At 40.0% G+C, this 20,222-nt stretch overlaps 1 protein-coding gene across 16 annotated transcripts in view; it reads right to left on the bottom strand.

The window, feature by feature from the left end:
* LOC108047614 (neurobeachin) overlaps positions 1 to 20,222 on the bottom strand; it is a 191,179-nt gene that overhangs the window by 43,786 nt on the left and 127,171 nt on the right. For all 16 annotated transcript variants that reach the window (XM_044461041.1, XM_044461046.1, XM_044461050.1 and 13 more), the window contains one exon: positions 11,890 to 11,994. In XM_044461041.1, coding sequence (XP_044316976.1) covers positions 11,890 to 11,994 — 105 coding nt within the window. The remainder of the gene's footprint in view (positions 1 to 11,889; positions 11,995 to 20,222) is intronic.

Genomic DNA, 20,222 nt, shown 5'->3' with positions numbered 1-20,222 from the left:
GCACTTTTCTTTTTGTTTTGCACTCATTTTCCACTTTATCAGCGATTTGTGTGGGTCTCCCCGTCCCTTTCTCGCTCTCTGTCTCTGTCTTTTGGTCCTTGGTCCTTGGTCGTTGGTCCTTGGTCCTTGGCGCAGTCAAATCGTTTCGTTTCAATAGAATTTCAATAAATTTATCAACGTGTCGCTCTCGTCTTGGCTACTTCCCCTGCCTCTCCCGCTTTTCTCCATCTTGATGCCATGGATCTCGTCCCCTTTTCCCCCGAAAGCCAGCTTCCTGATGATTTTCCATTTTCATTTGCATCCACCGTCTGGTTGAGCGTCTGCGATTTTTCCTTTTGGCCCGTCGAGCAGAAACGGGCAATCGGTCGTATACTTTATCAGGCGACAGCGCATCGTTTGCATGCCTGCAGTGCGAGTTGTTTTTCCTTGGCCCCCTTTTTGCCCCTCGTTTTCCTTGCTTTTAGCATCACACACCACCCCCCCACCCCCCCATTTCCCTGATTTTTCCTCCCCCACCCCCTGAGCCTGACGCTTCGTTACCCCTATTCAATTTCAACACCCGCCCGTCTCTATCTTTATGTCATCTTTTTAGTGCCGAGCTGCAATCTCCTTCCTTTTCCTCAATCTCCTTCTTGTCTTGGGCAATGCGCTTATATGCTTCCTTCCTGGCTTTCCTTGCCCCCTTTTTTCACCACCCTTCTTCTACTCCACACCCCTTTCAATGTGTTCAAGCCATTTTCCACCCAATTTTCCCCACCGAACGTGCCGCCTGGCGAGCCAACTGGTTCCCCCTTCTGCAAATCTGCTGCGGCTCTAACGGAAATTTATTATTGACAGCATCTGCCGCTGCAATGCAAACAACTGTGCAAGAAAAAGGAGTTTGCCGTAGGAAAATGGGGAAAATCATCGTGGAAAAGGGGGGAATCGGGGAAAAGCGGGAAAAGTGGAGGGCCATATAGCATATACGCACATGCAAAATGCCAGAGTCGGCAATTTTGCGGACTAAGTAGCGTGTGCCTGCTTCATCTCGGCAATGTCTACTGGCTGAATGACTGAGCGACTGAATGACTGAGCGACTGACTGAATGGCAAAGACACTGACTGCCATTGACGTTCTGCAACGGCTGATGTGCATAACATTGACACAAAGTGCAGTCATGGCCAAAAAGGGGTTGGGCAGGGGGGCCGGAAAATGGGGGGAAACTCCGGGAAACTGCTTCTCCGATGAGTCACCCATCAAAGCCAGACAGGCGAACAAAGTGGCGGTATTGGAATTGCTCATCAATATATCTCCGGTAGAAATAGATAGTTTTCAGAGCAAAAATCGAACATACTTAATTGCCATTTATTGAATGGTCATTATTGAGAATACGCAAGAAAACCAACTTACCATAAACCATATTTTTGTCATAACTATTTTAAGCCCAATTAATATTAAACAGAAAACTAGCTCATTCAAATTGTCACCGCAAACAAAAGCAATCCAATTTTAGGTGTACAGGCAAAGGTAAATAAACGAATTTATTTGTTATTTGCAATTATTAGACCCACCCCATTGATATTGCAACTGGCTTATAAATAGGCAAATAAATTCACATTAGTGAAAAAAACGAGACTGAAAAAACCTATCAAATTTAATGCTTTTAGCTTGCTATTGAAACTGCCAAATGCATTTCAATTTATAAAATTGAAACATACTCGTATATCTAGAAATGGTAAAAACTGACTGACAGGAATCACAGTTTTCCACTCATAAATTATATAGTGCGCCTGAAAAGCGGTGGCAAATCGTTTGCGACAGGTTTTGTGGGGTTGATAGGGACGAACGTCTGTTCACGAATAGATTGCTATATCTTTAATGGACGTCCTGTCAGTCGTGTTGATGTTGTTGTTGCCGGTTGGGTTTGCTCCTTGTTGCAACGACGACTTAAACTCGAACTCTGCCACGTTGCCACTCAAGTGCCATGTGACAAAGGGCAATTACTTGCTCTGACCTCTGACCCCTTGCCTTTGCCTTTGCCTTTGTGCCCCTCTCACAACATCCGCTTTTGCTTCCTGGCTTCACTTCCGCCCGAGTTAATTACACCAAAGTATACCATTTCAATTTTCTTTTCGGTCACAGTTTCTAATTTATTTAATTAATTTATGTCAAACTGCTGAAGGGTTGAAGTATTTTTTAATGGCAATAAATATATATTAGCTTGATATTTGTTTGTCTCCCCAAACAGCACTACACTAGACGACATAACAAATTCAGGGTAATGTATTTGAAGAAGAAACAAGAACCCTTTTTTTCATCTAAGCAAAATTTCTATGTTGCCCAGTGTTATTTATTTATTTTGTTTTTCCAACCAATCTGGCTTTTTTTTTGGGCGCCTTCTAATGATTTTTTTTTGGTCGGTGGGTTTGTTTGCCCTCAAAAATTATCTTTCGCAAATTAAAAGTTTTTCACTGGTGCGGGGGAGAAAGGCAAACAAAGTTCGATGAGGCATTTAACCCTTTTTTCTTTTTATTTTTTGGTTTTTGTTGGGCACAACACTCCACTAACAAGTTAATTGAGAGCAATTTTCAGTTCTCTCATCGTTGAATTAAATTTTCCCTGGGGTGAATGGGGCTGAGCTGTAATTAAGAATTGACCGAAACCGATTCCGGAGACCCGAGCACGTTGTCCCTGCTCAGTTGGGCATTAAGGTGTCACAAATTGAAAGCGAGCTGCGAAAAACGCGCTTAAAGTCGCGCACACAATCACTGACGCCAGACGGAGCAAAAGGAAAAACTTATTATGAAAAATCTGAAAAGGGTAAGAGGACTGTTCAAAATAAAGAAGGCTCAGAAAAAACGAATTATGTCAACCTTTTGATGCTGTCAAGTGCCGCAAATTGAATTAAGCACAAAGAAAAGGTGTCGGCAAAGTCAACAGAGTCTCTTTCCCCCGTTTTCCACACTTTTCCCACGACTCTTTTATTTTTACATGTGAAAACTTCTTGAACTTGTATTTTTAAAACTAATTCAGGAAAACATGTACATTTTTCTAAAATCTGGAATGTTCTATTTATATTATTATATAAATTATAATATTTTAAATTGAGCACAATTTAACATATTAGCTTACATTAAAGCATTTTCTATTTGAGAGAGCCAAATATTTGCAAGCTGACAAAGACAATAGAATACTGAATTTTGCAGCTTTTTAAACCGCTGGCAAAAACGTGGCTTTTTATAATTAATTCTTATGCAAATTCCAGTCTGTTTTCGACCGCTGAAAGGCATACACACACTCTCGGACAAATGGAGTCATTGTGGGTGTGTGTGGGACAAGAAAATGTGATCCAAAATATGAATCCGTATCCCGAATCTGATGCGAATCCAAATTCCCCAGCGAAGCCAATGGGAATCGCATTAAAATTTCTCGCATAAATCGCAAAAACGGGGGAGGCGCCGGGGAAAACAAAAGGAAACTTTAGTGGGTGGTCAGGTGGCTTTTCCAGGGGCAGCTGGGGGAGGGGGGTCGTGTCAAACATGAAATTCAATTGTGCTGACAAAAAAGTGGTCGAAAGTGCTGCTAGCATATGCGTACCGCCGGCAGTAGAGGGTTAAGCGGAAGCATCGTATTTGTGCAAAAGTTTCACGTTGACATTTCCATAATAATTTTCTTTTCATTCTTACTCCCCCCCTTCCCCTTTTTTTGGCTTCTTCAACTTTTTTTTTGGCACTCTCTGTGATTTTATTTGGGATTTTTTGTCGGCCGCAGAAAGTTTGCATTGCTTTTGACGCACGACTGAGTAGCGGATGTGGGCCGAGGTTCGGAACAAAAAGGGCGGGAAAAGTGGGCAGGGCTAACCCCTTGTCGCCAAAATGACCCCTTTTTCCCTACTCAAAAAGCTTCAGCTTTCGGCTGTTGCCTTTTTGCATATTGATGAGGCTTGAGAAATCAGTGTTGGATCTGGATCTGGATGTGGGTGGAAAATGGAAAATCCGAAATCTGAAATCCGAAATCTAAAATCTAAGTTGCCCAAGGCGAGGGTTAGCGGGGTTTTTCGCAAAAACGCGTGTCAAAATTGAATGACAAAACTCATGTGTGCGGTATTTTGCCGCAAACACCCCCTCTCTCTTCATTTTCCTTAACTCTCGCGCATTTTCCACCGGCGACACATGTGCGTCGATGCTACTAAGCCCACAAGCCCAAAATGCAAAACAGCTCAGAAAGTATTCCAAACAGTTTTTCACAGCGACCGCTAAATCCAGACATAACGCCCATCCCACCTCCCTCCCGCCCACCGTTTTCCGACCGCCCCTCCGATCGGCCACGCCCCATATGGCTCGTGTGTTTGTCCTAAGGCCTTAGCGGAACAAGAAGAAAAAGAAGAAGCTCTAAACTTTATACATTTTTCATGGCTAGCAGCAAAGCGGAAAAGCAGCATAACAACAAAATAAAAAAAAATATAAGGCAAAAAAAAAAAGCCAAAGGCAGCGAAAAAGAATAACACAAAATTTCCATAGCTTTTGGATCTCTACACTTTTTGCAGTGAAATGAGTAGCTAATTGGCATTTAACATGAGATTTGTCAAGGTCACCGGAAAAAACTGCGGATGGAAAAAGAAAATAAGAAAAAAAATGGCCAAGGAAATTTTCAAATGTAACTGGAATCAGAAATAGGCAAAAAATAAAACACATTCTTAAAAATATTTAAAGGAAATGTATATAATTAAAAATTGACCTTTTATCTATCTTATGGTCAAAAATATCAGGGAATATCTTCCCTTTTTCTCCAATTCCCACTCCCTTCTTTCTGGCCAATAATGTGATTTTAATTTCAATTGAAATTAACTTCCAAGTTCGCTTTTGATTGGCTGTATAAAAGTTCTATTGCCTATATGCTTTGTGCATCCAAAAATCCGCCAAAACACCCCGAACCCATTGTACTTAAAATGCTATTAACTCAAGCGAAGAGGACGAAAAGGCGAAGGAAAAAAAAAATATTGAAACTTGTGCGGCTTTTGGGCTTTTCGGCTACGCTATTTCGGCCCATTTCACTCCAGACCATTTTGGTAATTCTATTTTTCCTGCGGAGGAGGCGTCTACTTAAAAATACATTTACACTTTAATGACGCCGGCGCGTCGGTCTCCAAAGCGCAAAAACCCAGAGAACCGAAGCAAAAACAAATCAAAAAGAAATTAAATGACCTTTTCACATGCCAGACAATTCTTTAAACTCAACGGGTGGCCCCAGGACGAAAAGCACCGCAAGGCAGTGGGTGGATGGGTGGTTTGTGCTGGAAGGTTGGACAGGGGCTCGGGGTCAGGTTCGGGTCATTCAATGTGTTTGACTGTCGTCGTTGGCATCGCCGTTGTCCCCTACGTGACGAGTGCTGCCAATAACAAAAAATAAAACAAGAAAAGAATCCCAAAGGGGCACCAAAAGAAGAAAGAGTGGGCTAAAATCGGATTTCAAGAACATATCGAATGTCGGAGGTTAAATACCCTGGCTGGGGAAGTCAGGATTTATATTGGATAACATAAAATTCATGAGCACACAGTCGCAATATCTTAAGTATATTGTCAGAATGTTACCAGAGTTATATATGCATCACAAGGCAATTATAGTGTGGCCAACTATCTTAATTGTTGTAGTCAAATCAACTCATCTACTTAACAAGCTAAGAAATCGAAAAATAGTTTTAATAATTTTATTACGGGAATATACAAATTACTGTTAAGTCCCCCAATGTTCGAAATACTTCAATAAAGGGTATAAAAACATGAAAAGGGACGGGGAGAAAAGCATATCGCCAGCGACACAAATGTAATAAAAGGCGGCATCAAAAGGCCAAAAACACACAAAAGGCAACGCTGCCAATACAAATGCCAGGTCCCGGCTAATGTTGAACCCATTTCAAAGTGTGTCCTTCCTGCCCAATCTCTCTCTGTCTCTTTTACCCCTCTATATCAGTCTCTTTCTTTCCTTATCTGTCCATCTCTTTTTAGATGCTTGCCTTCCTTTCTCCACGTCCGATGTGTCCGTAAAACTTTTGTTATTCTTGTGTGCATTTCAATTCGATTCTGTCTCGCTTGCCCCTTTTCATCTCATTTTTTTTGCTTTTGTCCATCTCTTTCTGCTCCGACTCGCCCTGTCTCTTTCTCCGAACCTCCTATCAGAGCAATCACAATTCATATTTAATGGCGAGTTCGATTCCTGCTGCCCTGCAGTGGCTTTGGCATTCAGGGCCTTGACTTGCCTGACTTGCAGCAAGCGACTTGCATTTTAATTCATTCAACCCGTTGTCAGAGTGGGACCAGAGTCACATAAACATTATGCAGCGAAGTAGTAATAAGATCAAAGTAAGACCACTTTGTAAATATTTTTAATAGTGACCTAACATTAACTTAGGAAAGTGAGAACAAAATTAAACATAATTGTTAAGAAATTAACATCATAATATTAATACACTAAGTCTCTAATCTCGAAATAAAAATATCTATTTTATTAAGCTCGAAATGTGACCAGTGCAGATTATGCTGCCAAATTTCACACCATGATTGCAAAATAATAACTCGAATATAACTCAACTTTTGCGTGCCACCAAACAGAGCAAAACAAGTAAGCGCAAAATAAATCCCCCAAGAACGCCGCCAAAACATAATCTTCTTATGCTCATTGCTCAGCATTACACAAAATACAGTCACACTGGCAAAATGGAAAGAGGCAGCGCGAGCGCACTCAACAACAACAACAACAAGAACCACGCAATTTCCAGTGGAGAATAGAAATGGAAAACTTATAAAATATCTGCGAGGAATACAAATTCAATTCATGAATAAATTTCATGTATAGCCCTTGGCTGCTTTCTATTTTATGTATTTTATGGCATGTGCCTCCATAATGTTGTTGAGGTTGTCGGGGGATACCAAAGAGGATAACGCAGAAACGAAGGCATCTGCATATCTGCCCCGACTTTGGCATGGCCACATAATCAGGAGGAATAGTAGCAGCAACAGCAGTTGATGATTTACCAACGGGCCAACACATACTCCAGATAATTACGACGCGGTCTAGACTCTAAACTCTGGCCTAGGTTTCCTTCCCCCATTCGACAAAAGTTGCCAACTGGCAACGGAAAATCGTTGGGCTGGCTGGCACTGACTGCCACTGCCAACATAATCACAAGTTAATCCTCCGTGTAACTTTACCACCAGCAACTGGGCATTTGGGCAGTAGAGTGCTTTTTTCCGGGGGCAGGTTGGAAAAACGGGGACTTTGTGTGGGGCACGGTCCGCCCTGTTCGAATGTAGATAAGCGGCCCTAAGCCAAAGATACAACTTTCAGATACTTGCCAAACTGAAATGTTGCGATGGCTTCGCACTCCCTCAAAAACAGCAGCCAAAGCAGCAGCTTAAAAATGTTTCATTTTTATCGCAGTCAGTCAGAAAACGAGAAAGAGGGAGAAAGAGATGGAGAGGTGGAAATTCCTTTGCAATAATGCCAAAAGAGAATCTTTCTGGTAGGGTTTCCCCTTCCCCTCAGCCGGATATCTTAAGCCAACTTTGATGTTTGACTCAACACACATAGAGGTAAAGGTATCTGAACAGAAAACTTAAAATATGGCGATACTTTAAAATGTTACAAATGTGTATGAAGTATAAGGGTAAGCCTCTGCATTTTTATTTACTCAAAAGCATGTGACCAAACTTACTTACTCAACAGAAGCATAAGACAGTATTTATCAAGTGTATGTAAGGCCAGCTGGTATGTGTATTGTGTGTTCTGAGGCCAAAACACCAAACATGTTTTCTATTATGTGCCTACAACAGAATCTGCAAAGCTTGACGATCGACTCGACTAGTGATCCTGATCAAAAATATATATATATACACAAATATATACTTAATGTGATCGGAAACGCTTATTTCTACCTATTACTTACGAACAAATACAATAAATTAAACATCAAAATAAGTGTGACCAGAGACTGAAAGGTTAGAGTGACCAAGCTCTTAAGTAAAGCATGCTCAGCTGTAAAAGAGAACATGTCTTTTGAAAGTAAATGAATGAAACTCGAATATGTCTTAATGTTTAAGTCAAAAACCAAATCGCAGAGCAAAGGGTATATAGTACAGCATCCCATTTTCCAGCTGTTTATTTTTGAGGACCACCTGCCTTGGTCAACTGTGGGACATTCTTTGCAGCTTTAACAACGTTATTTACAGCTCCGGATGGAGAAAGGGAAAAAAAAGGTAAATGCAAAACGGCAACAAAGAAGGGGAAAACAAAGAAGGAAAAACAAAGAGCGGAAACCAATTCGACGAAAGGTGAAAGGTGTTCGTCTGTTGATTCGACCCTCCTCCACTTTAGCCGCAGAAATCAGCTGGGGGTCTTGGGTCATTTCTCGCCATCTTCTCGACTCTGTGTGTTCCTTTTGAGCTCTTTTTGACTGTGGCAAGAGTTACGCAAATTGCTGAGCTGGCAAAGGCTGTAAAATTTTATTGAGCATACACACAGCCGACGAGCCGGGACAAACATGCGGTTCAGGGGGCGATGGAGTGATGGGGTGATGGTGATTCTATAGGTTCTGTTGGTGATTCCCCCATCTGGTGACTCTGGTGGGCCGCATTACGACCTTAATTTCCAAAAGGAGCTTTGATTTAAAGGGAAAACACGACCAAAGGGCGATGAATTTATTGTCGAGAGTATAAAATGTTATTGCCGTGAAGTAAAGACTCAAAAAAAAAATACCAGGGAGAGGCTTAAGGGGGCGTGTCACCTGTCGGCGGGACAAGGACTAAAACTGTTATTTGCACTTGGCTCAGTTACGTGCCGAATCAATTGAACAACGGCTGATGCTGAAATTCCATGGCTGTTGTAAAGGGGGTGCGTGGCCACAAGGGGGTGGTAATTTCAGGGGACACACGAGTGGGCACTGTAGTTGGGCATAAATCATTTAAGTCGCCTCCTTTAAATGCAAAATGTTTACTCAACACCAGTTGGAAAACGGCTAGAGGCAACCAAATTATTTCGGTTAACTCAAGGCTCGAATTCTGGAATACTGTAGCAATACGGGTTTGTGGAAAGTACAAGATTAACGTATGTAAATATCTAAGATCAATTTAGTCTATATTAGCAATCTTATTCATTGATGTTTTCTCAAAATTCTAATTCTCTAATTCTCAGTAATCATGATTAAATAATATACTCAAGGAGAGAGTTTAGAATACCGTAGATACACGTTAATAGTACATATCTTATCTATAATTGGTTTATAAAAATTCCTTTTTGATTATCAGGAAGCATTTTATAACTTACAACTACAGTTTGATAATTTGTCGATAATTTTAATTAAACTATTATTTAAAATCAACAGATTGCCATCTCTTTTATATAGTCAATAGTCAATATCGTCACTAAATACTCTGAAGAGCTAAGAACATGACTTAAAAGCTACTTAAATCTTTAATGTAAATAATAAACGCACTTCCCTCTAAATATGTTGTTACAAAGTAACGAATTTATATACTTTGCAGGATTCAAGTTATTGTCTTCCTTGTAAAGTTTAGGACTAACATGTAATACCCTCTGAAAGGCTACATAAAATGGAGAGGTAGGCAGCTGCCCTTAGTGCCCATAAAATTGTTGTAAATTCAGTGGGTGGTTGGGCGGTGCTATTGGTGGCTCACACCTGCCTCGCATGCCAAATGAAGTAAAAGATCTTGGCTCCAGAAAATCTAACAACGTTGCCACCGGGTGATGCATATTTGATGCTTGTTTTACATATGCCAACAATCCAGGGACACATGCTCGTAGCGTATCCCAACCACCCAAAGAATGTAACCCAGCATAACCCACACCACCCACCGCACACACGCACACATTGCCAAAATTTGTCACTGACAATTTTCATTAATTTAAAAAGCCAAATAAATTGTGAAGCTTCAACCGCAACAAGAGCAAACATCTATGCCAACAAAGCGGAAACAAGCAACTGACGCATATCATTAAAGAGTAGTTACAGTGGGTGGTGCTGGGTGGTTGGGTGGTGCGGTGGGTGGTTTTGCTGTGTGTGAGATATGTCTATATAAGACGCTCTTAAATGGATCGCTTGTTTGTGACGCAGGTAAAAGTTGCCGAAAAGCACCCACCCATACGCTAACCCACGCAAAATCAGGGACAAAGAGTTGAAGCCACCAAGCGGCATAGAAGTGGTCTGAAAAATGGCATTTTGGCAAAAGCGAAATAAATGATAAGCTTTACTGCATGTGAGACATGTTAAAACATTGCAAAAAGTACATTTTACAGTAAATTCTTATTAAACTGAATACTTAAAAGTCTAAGCCTGACATGTTCTTAAAAAATGATTATTTCTTTAGATACTTCAAGAGATCTGAGAGACAAGGCAATTAATTAAAAACGTAAATAATAGTCAATTTTGTATTTAAACATTTTAATGTGCAAATAACAAATGTGGAAATACTAATTAAAGTTCAATGAACTCCATAATCCCTACGCTTCTTTATCTTCAGGTTAAAACCCTCATCAATTAAATTTAATATTTTCCAAGCAGCAAATTCGAATATCTTTTCGCTATCCTCGTTAATTATAATTACCACAATGAAATTTGATATTATAGAGCGCGTTAAGGTGCAAAATAAATTATTATTCGTGGAATTTCGTGCATCTGTTTCTGGAATTTACACACTTTGTTGTAACGGTTAAGTCTAGTGGTTAAACGGATGAATTTTCAAGAGGGTCAACGAACCAATGCAATGGAAACTTATAAAGCGGGAACTTTGTTGCGATTTTACGCTTGGTGTTTGCCTATCCGTATACTTATATTTATATATACTTTATATGAATATATAGCTCCTGAAGCTTCAACTTCCGATGTCTGCACCCCCGCACTTTGAATGACACCGGCAACAACCAGAAAACCAGCAACCCACTCAGCCTGTCAGAAGAAAACACTTCCTGTCATCACACACACGGTGGGATGGTAAGAGGGACGAGGAAAACCACCCACTCACACACACACACACTGGCACATGTGAAAAGTTACAGGATCCTTTCGCCAGCAGTCATGCTAATAATTTGATGGCACAAGCGAGCGAGCAGCGACAACGTCAGGTGTAAAATATTGTTAAGCGCAAACACAGAAGCAGGATGACACACACGCACCACTTGTAACCACACACGCCACGCCCCCATGCACAGAAAAAAATTTTTTTTTTTTTAAATTAAAAAATAAAGGAAAATATTTCAAGTTCAATTGAACAGAAAGACTTGGCCCTTTTGCACCTACGCACTAGTACTTTATGTTATTTAAAACATAATTTAAAATTAGTATATATACAAATAATAAGCAGCTCGGGGACTTAACAATATTTTATAAACCAGAAGCGATTACTCTACCCTCTAGGCCATTGCACTATTTAAAATTATTGAGGCCTTAGTTCTAAAATTTGATTTTAAAGTGATTAAAGAAAAACAATTCACAAAAGAAACAAAATTAAGAAAATAAGCTATGTCTATGAAAGAAGCCCTAAATCCTTGAATTTAAAAAGTATAATTTTCTCTTTGTGTAAACCATATTCATATGCAAATCGTGGAAAAAAGAAAAACCAGCCGGCGCCGAGGAAAGGGGGAAAACAAGCTGGTGGAGCAAGTTGAAAGGCATTTCGTGTTGATGTTGCGTTTTCATTACGCGCAATTTCGGCTGCCACGCCCCTCGTGTTGTTAATTTTCTTTGATGCCGCAGCGCAAATTGAATTAAATTCTATTAAAAAGTCACCAGCATACAGCAGTCAGGATAAATGTTTCGAAAATCTGGGATTTGCCGGTTCCTTTCAATTGTGCGAATGTTTTTGGGAATGGGGAACAACAACAACAACAACAAGAACTCACCTGCAAATTGGGCGGACAATGATCCAGCAGCTCCAGCATATGTTTGATATTCTGCGCATCCTGTATCACAAAATTCAATTCCATATCGAATTCACCGCCGACCAGCTGCAAAGAAATTAAAAAATATAGAAATATATATGAGTTAAATGTGTGCTGTTGGAATATTGTATAAACAATATGGGGAATTGTTGAAAAATGTGTTCACAATTAGTGAAAATCATTTCTCGCCTTTCATATTTTTATTTTGTGGTTTAAATTTATTTTGTTGGCTCTGCATGTGGATAATCTGGGGTAAAAATATGCGAAAAGTTGAAGGCAGATTTGTAATTGGTAAAGTTTGAATTGGAAATAATGGATGTGTGTTTTGAAAGCGTGTGTTCAAGTGGGGCGGACACGGGAAATGGAAAATGGGAAATGACTGACAAAAGTTTTAAGGGAGTCGAGGACCATGGGATAAAAGACCAGAGGAGAACGAACAACTAACAGTTGGCTTAAATCCGTTGATTGGATAAAATCAATGTAGTTTCCATTTATCTAGACCACACAACAGTGCAAAGCCCCAGATAACTTTACCGGCTGCTTTTAATTGAAATGGAATTCAATGTTTCGCAGTTCAGTTTTATTTAGTTATTTATTTAAACTAAAAACTGTTTTTTTTTTGTTGGACTTCAAACTCAAAGTGGCAAATAAGTGTGTGTTTTGGTAAAGTTTCATTTATTGTAGTTCGAAATGTTTTTTTTCAATATACCCCATCAACATAGAATACTTATTGATTTAAAGTCTACCTTAAATTTTAAAAGTTTGGAATTTATATAGAAATTAATTGGTCGAATCTACATATCTAATCGTTATCAAATATATTTGTATAATTTGAATATCTTGAATTTAGTTTTTTAAGTTCAAAAGACAATCGGTCAAAGTCTTTGTCATTTTCTTTTTGCAATTTAAGCACCAAAACTATAAATTCCAATGGGTAGTGGTTTAAAATTCCTTAAACTTAATTCTCTTTGATGGATGATGATCCGAATTTAAAAAGCCCAAATCTATGCTTCATTTTCTTATCGCAAAGTGAGATTTCGATGGCAGCGGGAAGGGATTATCATTTAGCAAGCCATTTGAGAGGAAAGTCCTCCCTTCCTTCTACTTTCACCCCCATTATTTTTCTCCGCCCCCCTTCCCGCTTTTAGTTTCCGTGGGCTTAGGCTAAGTACAGTCGAGTGTGTTAACTGCTTGAGAGCGTGTCCTAGACACATCCTTTTGCCATCGAGGAGCAATCAGGCCGCCCTTTCAGCGGCAACAACAATAACAATCAAGGATGTTGAGAAGGGGTGGTGGTGGAGTAAGAAACACCCCCCAGTCACGTCACAAAAACGGCGGCGGCAAAAAAGGTTCTAACTTAATTATGCCAGGCGCCAACAAAATCCACTTCCTCCGAAATTTCAGGACCCCCGCCCCCCTTTAACACCCGAAAAATCAGGGCCACGCCCCTGCTTTTTACCCACTGTCAATATATATTTTTCTACCAAAAATAAAATGTTTTTTTTTTCTTGCTTTTTGCGCGCTTTAATAAAATCAACAAAAATAAATTCAATAAATTGATTAGAGTGAATGGGAAATAGAACTAGAGAGAGGGAGAGAAACTGTGCTCTGTCTAGCTCACAAGTGGTTACAAGTGTCCTTACACAAACACACACACATCCAGACACACACACCCCCCCGCCACACACACACACACATGTAGAGCGATATAAATCCGCAACTGTATTTATGTCTGTTTTTGTTTGTTTTTCTCGCATTTTTTCTGGCCAAAACTAAGGGGGAATAAAGGGGGTGCTTTGGCGGCCGACAGTTTGGCGCCTGGCCATCAATGGACCACACCCACAATCCAGTTTCCTTTATGTCCCCCAAGACCCAACTCACCCACTACTTTTGTGCGAGTGCACTCGAGAGCTGCTTTATAATTATGCGAAAACGATTTTACCGGCTTTCCTCCATCCCCTTCCCCCTCCCCCCCCCCCAACACTTTTTGATCCCTTTTTGCGGTTTATAGCCACGGCCACGCCCTCGCCACGCCCACGCCTTATCACCTAGCAACAACAACAGAGGGAAAAAAACAAAAAGAAAAGCAGGTAACAATATGGCCAGCAAATCTGTTTTGATGCGAACATAAAGCGAAATCAAAGCCAGAGACTTCTCACCCCCGCATTTGTTCCCCCGCTTTTCGTGGCAATGAAAACAAACAGCGGAAGAGCCCTCTAAGACCCACGGATTAGGGAGCAATTTATAATGCCCCTTTAAGTCGGACGCCCAACCAAGCCAAAACCAAACCAAACCAAGCCAAACCACCCAACCACTGCCAATCTCTACAAAAGGATTTCCCTTATTTCGCAGCATAAACACAAAAAACAGTTGCGCATACTTGATGTCTCTGATGAATTCATTTCACTGTACTTAGCCCACTCGAAAGCAATTAAAGCTATATATAATATACATTATATTCATGCCGAACTTTATTGCGAAATGCCAATTAATACCATTTAATTTGAAATTAATTTTTTCCTATCGCATTTATTGGGATAAAAATTACCAATATTATATAAGGAAATGATTTCTTTTTTAGATAAAATAAATACCATATATAGAAATTAACTAAACCAAATCAATTCATATATTAAAAAAAGAAAATATATTTTAAAAAGTGTAATAAAGAATAAAAAAGGGAGTGTGGGGTAGAGGAAAAACGCTCATTCATATTTAAATTAAACTTTGCGGAAAGTTTTTTGAGTTTTCCTACCCATCCACCACCACCCAATTAACTGTGCCCACCCACAATTTCAGCCTGTTCCGCAACGTGTCTTAGTACAAGCATTTTAAACGCCGCTTAATTATATTCGTTTGCCCACCCCGCCGCCGCCCCTCTCCCCTCGCCCAAATCTCCACAGTTTTCTTTCCCCAACGGTTTTCCAGCATTTCCCCAAGGAGCCTGAGCTTCGCACCTTTTTCTAGCACATTTAGTCAATTTTAAGTTCATTTGAAAATAAAAAAAAATAAAAAAAAGTTTTTCCTTTCTTTCGTTTTTCTTTGCTGTAGATTCTCTTCTACATTTCATTTGTGCGGCGGAAAAGCTGTGGAAACTCTGGCATTGACGTGTCGCCCATCCGCCAGTCACCTTGTTATCCCCACCCACCTGGGCGCTTATTTAAAGTAAATTGAATTTCTATTTTATTTAAAATGCGCATTGAGACGCTCTAAAAGTTCCTCAAGTGGCAGCATTTCCCCGGAGAAGAGTGGAAACGGCAGTTTTCCGGGGGTTATTTGGGCGGTGTGAAGGTGTAAAAATTACAATTTTACACTGGCAATGAGACCGAAATTTCTTTCTTTGTTTTTACTTCTTCTTAGGTAAGGGGAATTTCCCTTCAATCTCTTTGCAAAGTGAAAGAGAGTTTGCCTTATCTCTTTTGTAATTCAATTTGATTTGAACAAGGAGATGGCACAAAAAAAGAGGAAAATATAAAGGGGCGTTAACTGCATTGAAACTGTAATTGGGGCTGACTTAACTTTTTGAATAAATAAAAAAGTCAGTTATGGCACGAAACTTTTATCATTTTCATATCAGTAATGAATTGGTTACGAAATAAGTTTGAGTTCAATACGTATGTAATAAATTTGAGAATTTATAATTTAAGCTGGCATTTTAAAGAAAAAACAAATTAATCTGTAAAATGTTAAATTAATTAAATTCAATTATAAACACCTGTGTAATATTGTATTTTTCAAACCTTCGAATATTTAAACAAATTTTGTATATAACATTTAGGACCTTAATTTTGTCCATATTTATTGGTGATGTTACTGTGTTACTCAATATTTTTACCAACATAATTTCATTTAAATCTATTCATCTAAAACTCAAATAAAATCCAAACTAAATTTGGTTTTAAGCGAACTTTGCTGTCGATTATTATGTGTATTGATTCGTTCTTCGCTCAACATCCTTACTAATTTTTTTGGCTACATTTCCCGAGCCATTGGCAATCCCCCAAGAACCTTGATTACGCCTATGCAGATATTCACAGCAATTGAGTCGCAGGTCTCGGGGAAAGCCGCCTTTTCCCCCTTCCCCAATTCTTCTTGTTTGGGGAAATGCGTTCTGTTCTGGCTTTTCCGACTATTCTCGCCAGACTTACCCACACTCCTTGTTCTTTTTCCTTTTTTTTCTGGGACAAGGCCCTCATCACCTTGCCACTTCACCCCCCTCGGCTTTGTGGCGAATTTGCCGACTCTCCACACTTTCCACCCACAGCCACCCCCTTTCCTGTGTCATTAGGGAATATTCGCAGTTTTCTCGTGGTTAAGCTTTTAAAACAGTTTTGAAAAGTACAGAGGCCCTGGAGTTTCTCCACCCACGCTTATCATACGTAAAAATTGTTGCCACAGTTTCGTTTTTACGTATTCCTTTTTTTAGCGCTACTTTTAAGTTTCGGTTTTGGTTTTGGGTTTTCCCTCTTTCTTTTTTTTTTTTTGGGCTTCACTTCTTTTGTGTGTTTTACTCAATTTCTGTTTTACTTTTGCTCGGAACCAAAGGAACCAAAAAAAAAAAGAATTGCTCGTTGGGGAAATTTTCCTGCTCAAGTTTTTATTGTTTCTCTTTGGTTTTTTTTTGTATTTCCTTTGGCTTTCTTGGCACCTCCTTGAGGGCTTCCCAAAAGCAACTTGGTAGATTACTTTTGATTGTTCTATTTGAATATTTTACAGCTGGCATTGCGGCAAACTCACTGCCTGATGGCCTCATTAGTTGTGACTCCATTGGGGTCTGGAATATATCTCCTTTTTTTTGGGGAATTATTGATGATCTGGGGGAGTGGGGGGAAATTTATCGTTCCCAAATCCAAAACTCCCACATCATTTATCATCACAAACAATTGCCCTGGGCCAAAACATTCTCCTATAATTATTACTTTTCCACCTCCTTTCACTTCCTCATTTTCTTTGATAAAAGGATTCCGTGGAACAGACACACATATACGTATAACTGACAGACATCATCCGGGAAAAAAGCAAGGAAACCAGAGAAAAACAATAAACAAAAATAGGTGTATGGCGCACTGTGAGAAAATCAATGCAATATCCGTTTAATTAAATTTAACCATGTTAATAATGACAAGACAAAACTGTATTAAATATTTTTTAACTGTTTTTCATTTAATTGAAAAATTAATACATATTTGTTACTTTTTTTTTTAAGTTTTATTTTATCTTAACCCAGTTTTGCTAATAATAATTTTTGCCTGTGTATACCTAGATGTCTTGTCTTCAGGTTGCTATATCTTCCCGCCCCTTTTTTCGGCATTCAGCATTTATTTTTTTTTTTTTCGTTGCCTTTAATCTGTTTTATCTGGCACAGCTTTCGCTCCTTGGCTTCTCCTTATCAATATGCAAAAGTTCGTTCCGGCAGGAGGCGAAGAAATGCGGAGGGGGCGTGGCATGTTGGAAACTTTTGGCTAGGCGGCAGCTGATTGAGTGTATAGTCCAGTGGACAGAGGGGTTGGGGTGCGGGGACAACTCCTCTGCATTGGAAATTGTTAAGCATAGACATTAAAATAAATTTATGCCATAAAAATACACACACATATTTATATATATATATGTAAAGTTGGTATTAGAAGTGGTATATTTAAATTAATAGTACGCTGAGATATGGTAAATAAATGATCAATGTTTACAGCAACGTTCTTAGCTTCTAATTTTAACTTGAGCAACTGAAGGCAACTTTAGGCAACTTTGACGACTTTTAAATGCGACCGCTTCTTACGACTTCCTTCTGCGAATGAATCTCCGTCGTAATTCCTTCTCCGGTTTCTCATTCAGCTGTTCTCTAGATCGCTGAATACCATTCACAACGAGCTGTGCTCTTCTGCCTTAACCCTTTACACTCGGCCCTCCTGCTCATCTTCATCTGACCCAGATGAAACAAATTCGTCGTCGTTATCATATATGAACCGCCATAGCTTCATGTTGTCGCAGCTGGTGCTTGTGGAATTGGGTCCTTCTATTTGAGCTGCCTTGCGGACGTTGTACCGCCCGTTTTGCTTAACTTGAACGACTTCGTATGGTCCTAAGTATGGACTTGCTAGCTTTCTTCCTGCAACGAATTGAGTCCTCTTGATTGCGACGAGATCACCCAACCTATAGATGTGAGCTTGCTTCCGCCCCCTGTCGTAGTTTCGCTTGTATACTTGTTGAGCAGCTTCAATGTTTTTCTTTGCTTCTTGTCGCATTAAGTCTCGCTCAAGGTTGTATTGGGAAACAAACTCCTCGTTTAAAATCTCATGCAAACGCTCCTCTGCCTGGCTGTACATCTTTGTGCCAAATAAAAGCTCAAAGGGTGAAAGCTTTGTTGAGCAATGCACTTGTGAGTTTATGGCCTTTTGCACCTGAGGCACATACTTGAACCACTTGCTTGGTTCTTCAGTAGACATTTTGGCGATGACAGCGATAATCGATCGGTTAATCCGCTCGACTTGGCCGTTTCCACGAGCAACTCCAGTAGTTGAGCATACGTGATCCACTTTGTTGCTATTCAGCCACTCTTCAAATACACCAGATGTAAAGGCTGCTCCTCGATCGCTGACAACTCGTTTCGGAAACCCAAAAACATTCGACCATTCGGTAAATCTCCTGATGACTTCTTCGCATCCGGTCGTTTTCGTGGGGTAAAGCCAAACAAATTTGGCGAAGCCATCTACAATTGCCAGAATATATTTGTACTGCTTCGAAGTAGTGTCCATCGGCCCCAAGTGATCCACATGTAGCGTATGCAGTGGAACATCTCCTTTGGCTATGCAGTGGAGGAGACCTTCTTGCTTTCCCAACTTCTTACTGTAAATAATGCATTTAATACAGTTGGCAATAAAATTCGTTACCTTCCGCTCCAAATGAGGGATCCAAAACTGTTGCTTTACGGAATGAACGGTCTTCTGTACTGCAAAGTGGCCGACTTCGTGTGACTCTCGAATTATTTCTTTCTCCATGGATTTCGGGACAACTATAAGGTCATTTCCATCGACTGTACGGTAGAGGATATCTCCTTTGATCTTGAAGTTTTGGTATGGACGTTCCTGGAGGATTACGAGAATCGCCTTGATGTACTCATCGTTCTCTTGTATGCTCTTAATACGGGCTGCTACTTCTGCTGTGACGATCCTGACTAACTGTGGATGCCGGCTCAAGTGATCCACGTGCTTCATCTTTTCTCCTGGCTTGTGAACAACATCGCAGCTAAAATCCTGAAGATACATCACGTATGCTGCAACTTCGCGAGGAATATCGTCTTTTCTTGTAGTGTCTTTAAACGCTGAGCAATCCGTGACGAGTTTGAAGTGGATGCCCATGAGGTAATGTCGAAACTTCCTGAGCGCTAAATAAATCGCCTTTGCCTCGAGGATATAGCTGTGTCGCTCGGCCTCTGAAGCTGTCGTCTTCTTACTCCAGAAATATACAGGGTGCAGTTGTCCTTCAAACATCTGAAGTAAGACTGCCCCAAAACCATCCTTACAGGCATCCGTGTGCAGCTCAGTATGTGCTGTTCTGCAGTATATGTTTAGCACCGGTTCGTTGGTTAGAATCTTCTTAAGCTCCTGAAGTGACTGCAGCTCTGGACTTCCTATTTTGAATTCGACGTCCTTTCTTAGAAGATTGGTCAACGGTCGAGCAATATTTGCATAACCTGGAATAAATTTTCTAAAAAAACCTGTTAGTCCAAGGAATGACTGTACCGCTCTAATGTTTCTTGGAGTTTTAAATCTGTTTACGGCTGATGTTTTTTCTTCGCCTGGCCATATACGTCCATTTTCCACGGTATGTCCCAAAAAGTGTATGCGGGATTGCATAAAGCTACATTTTTTCCATTTAATTTTTAGCCCAAACTGAACTGCTGTCTCCAATACACGTCTTGTTTTGCTCATACACTCGTCAGCAGTGGGTGCATATATAATTATATCATCCATATATAATTGCATTACGTCGTCATTGATCAAGTCTTGGAATATTTGATTCAGATATCTGATAAATGCAGCCGGAGAATTTTTGAAACCAAAAGGAGTTCTATTAAACTCGAACAATCCTTCTTTTGTTACAAAGGCAGTTAATGGTTTGCTTGCCTCTTCCACTGCAACGTGAAAAAACCGTTCTCCAGATCGAGCGTAGAAAAAATGGAAGCCTCTTGTAATTTTTCCAGTACCTCTTCCATCAAGGGCACTGGAAAACGATCAGCCAATACCATACTATTTAGTTTTCTATAGTCAATACAAATTCGAAGCGTACCGTCTTTCTTT

This window comes from Drosophila rhopaloa, unplaced genomic scaffold (assembly GCF_018152115.1).
Source record: "Drosophila rhopaloa isolate 14029-0021.01 unplaced genomic scaffold, ASM1815211v1 contig_3, whole genome shotgun sequence".
Classification (NCBI taxonomy): Eukaryota; Metazoa; Arthropoda; class Insecta; order Diptera; family Drosophilidae; genus Drosophila; species Drosophila rhopaloa.
Note: the sequence above shows the minus strand (reverse complement) of the source record. Positions and strands in the feature narration are given on the sequence as shown.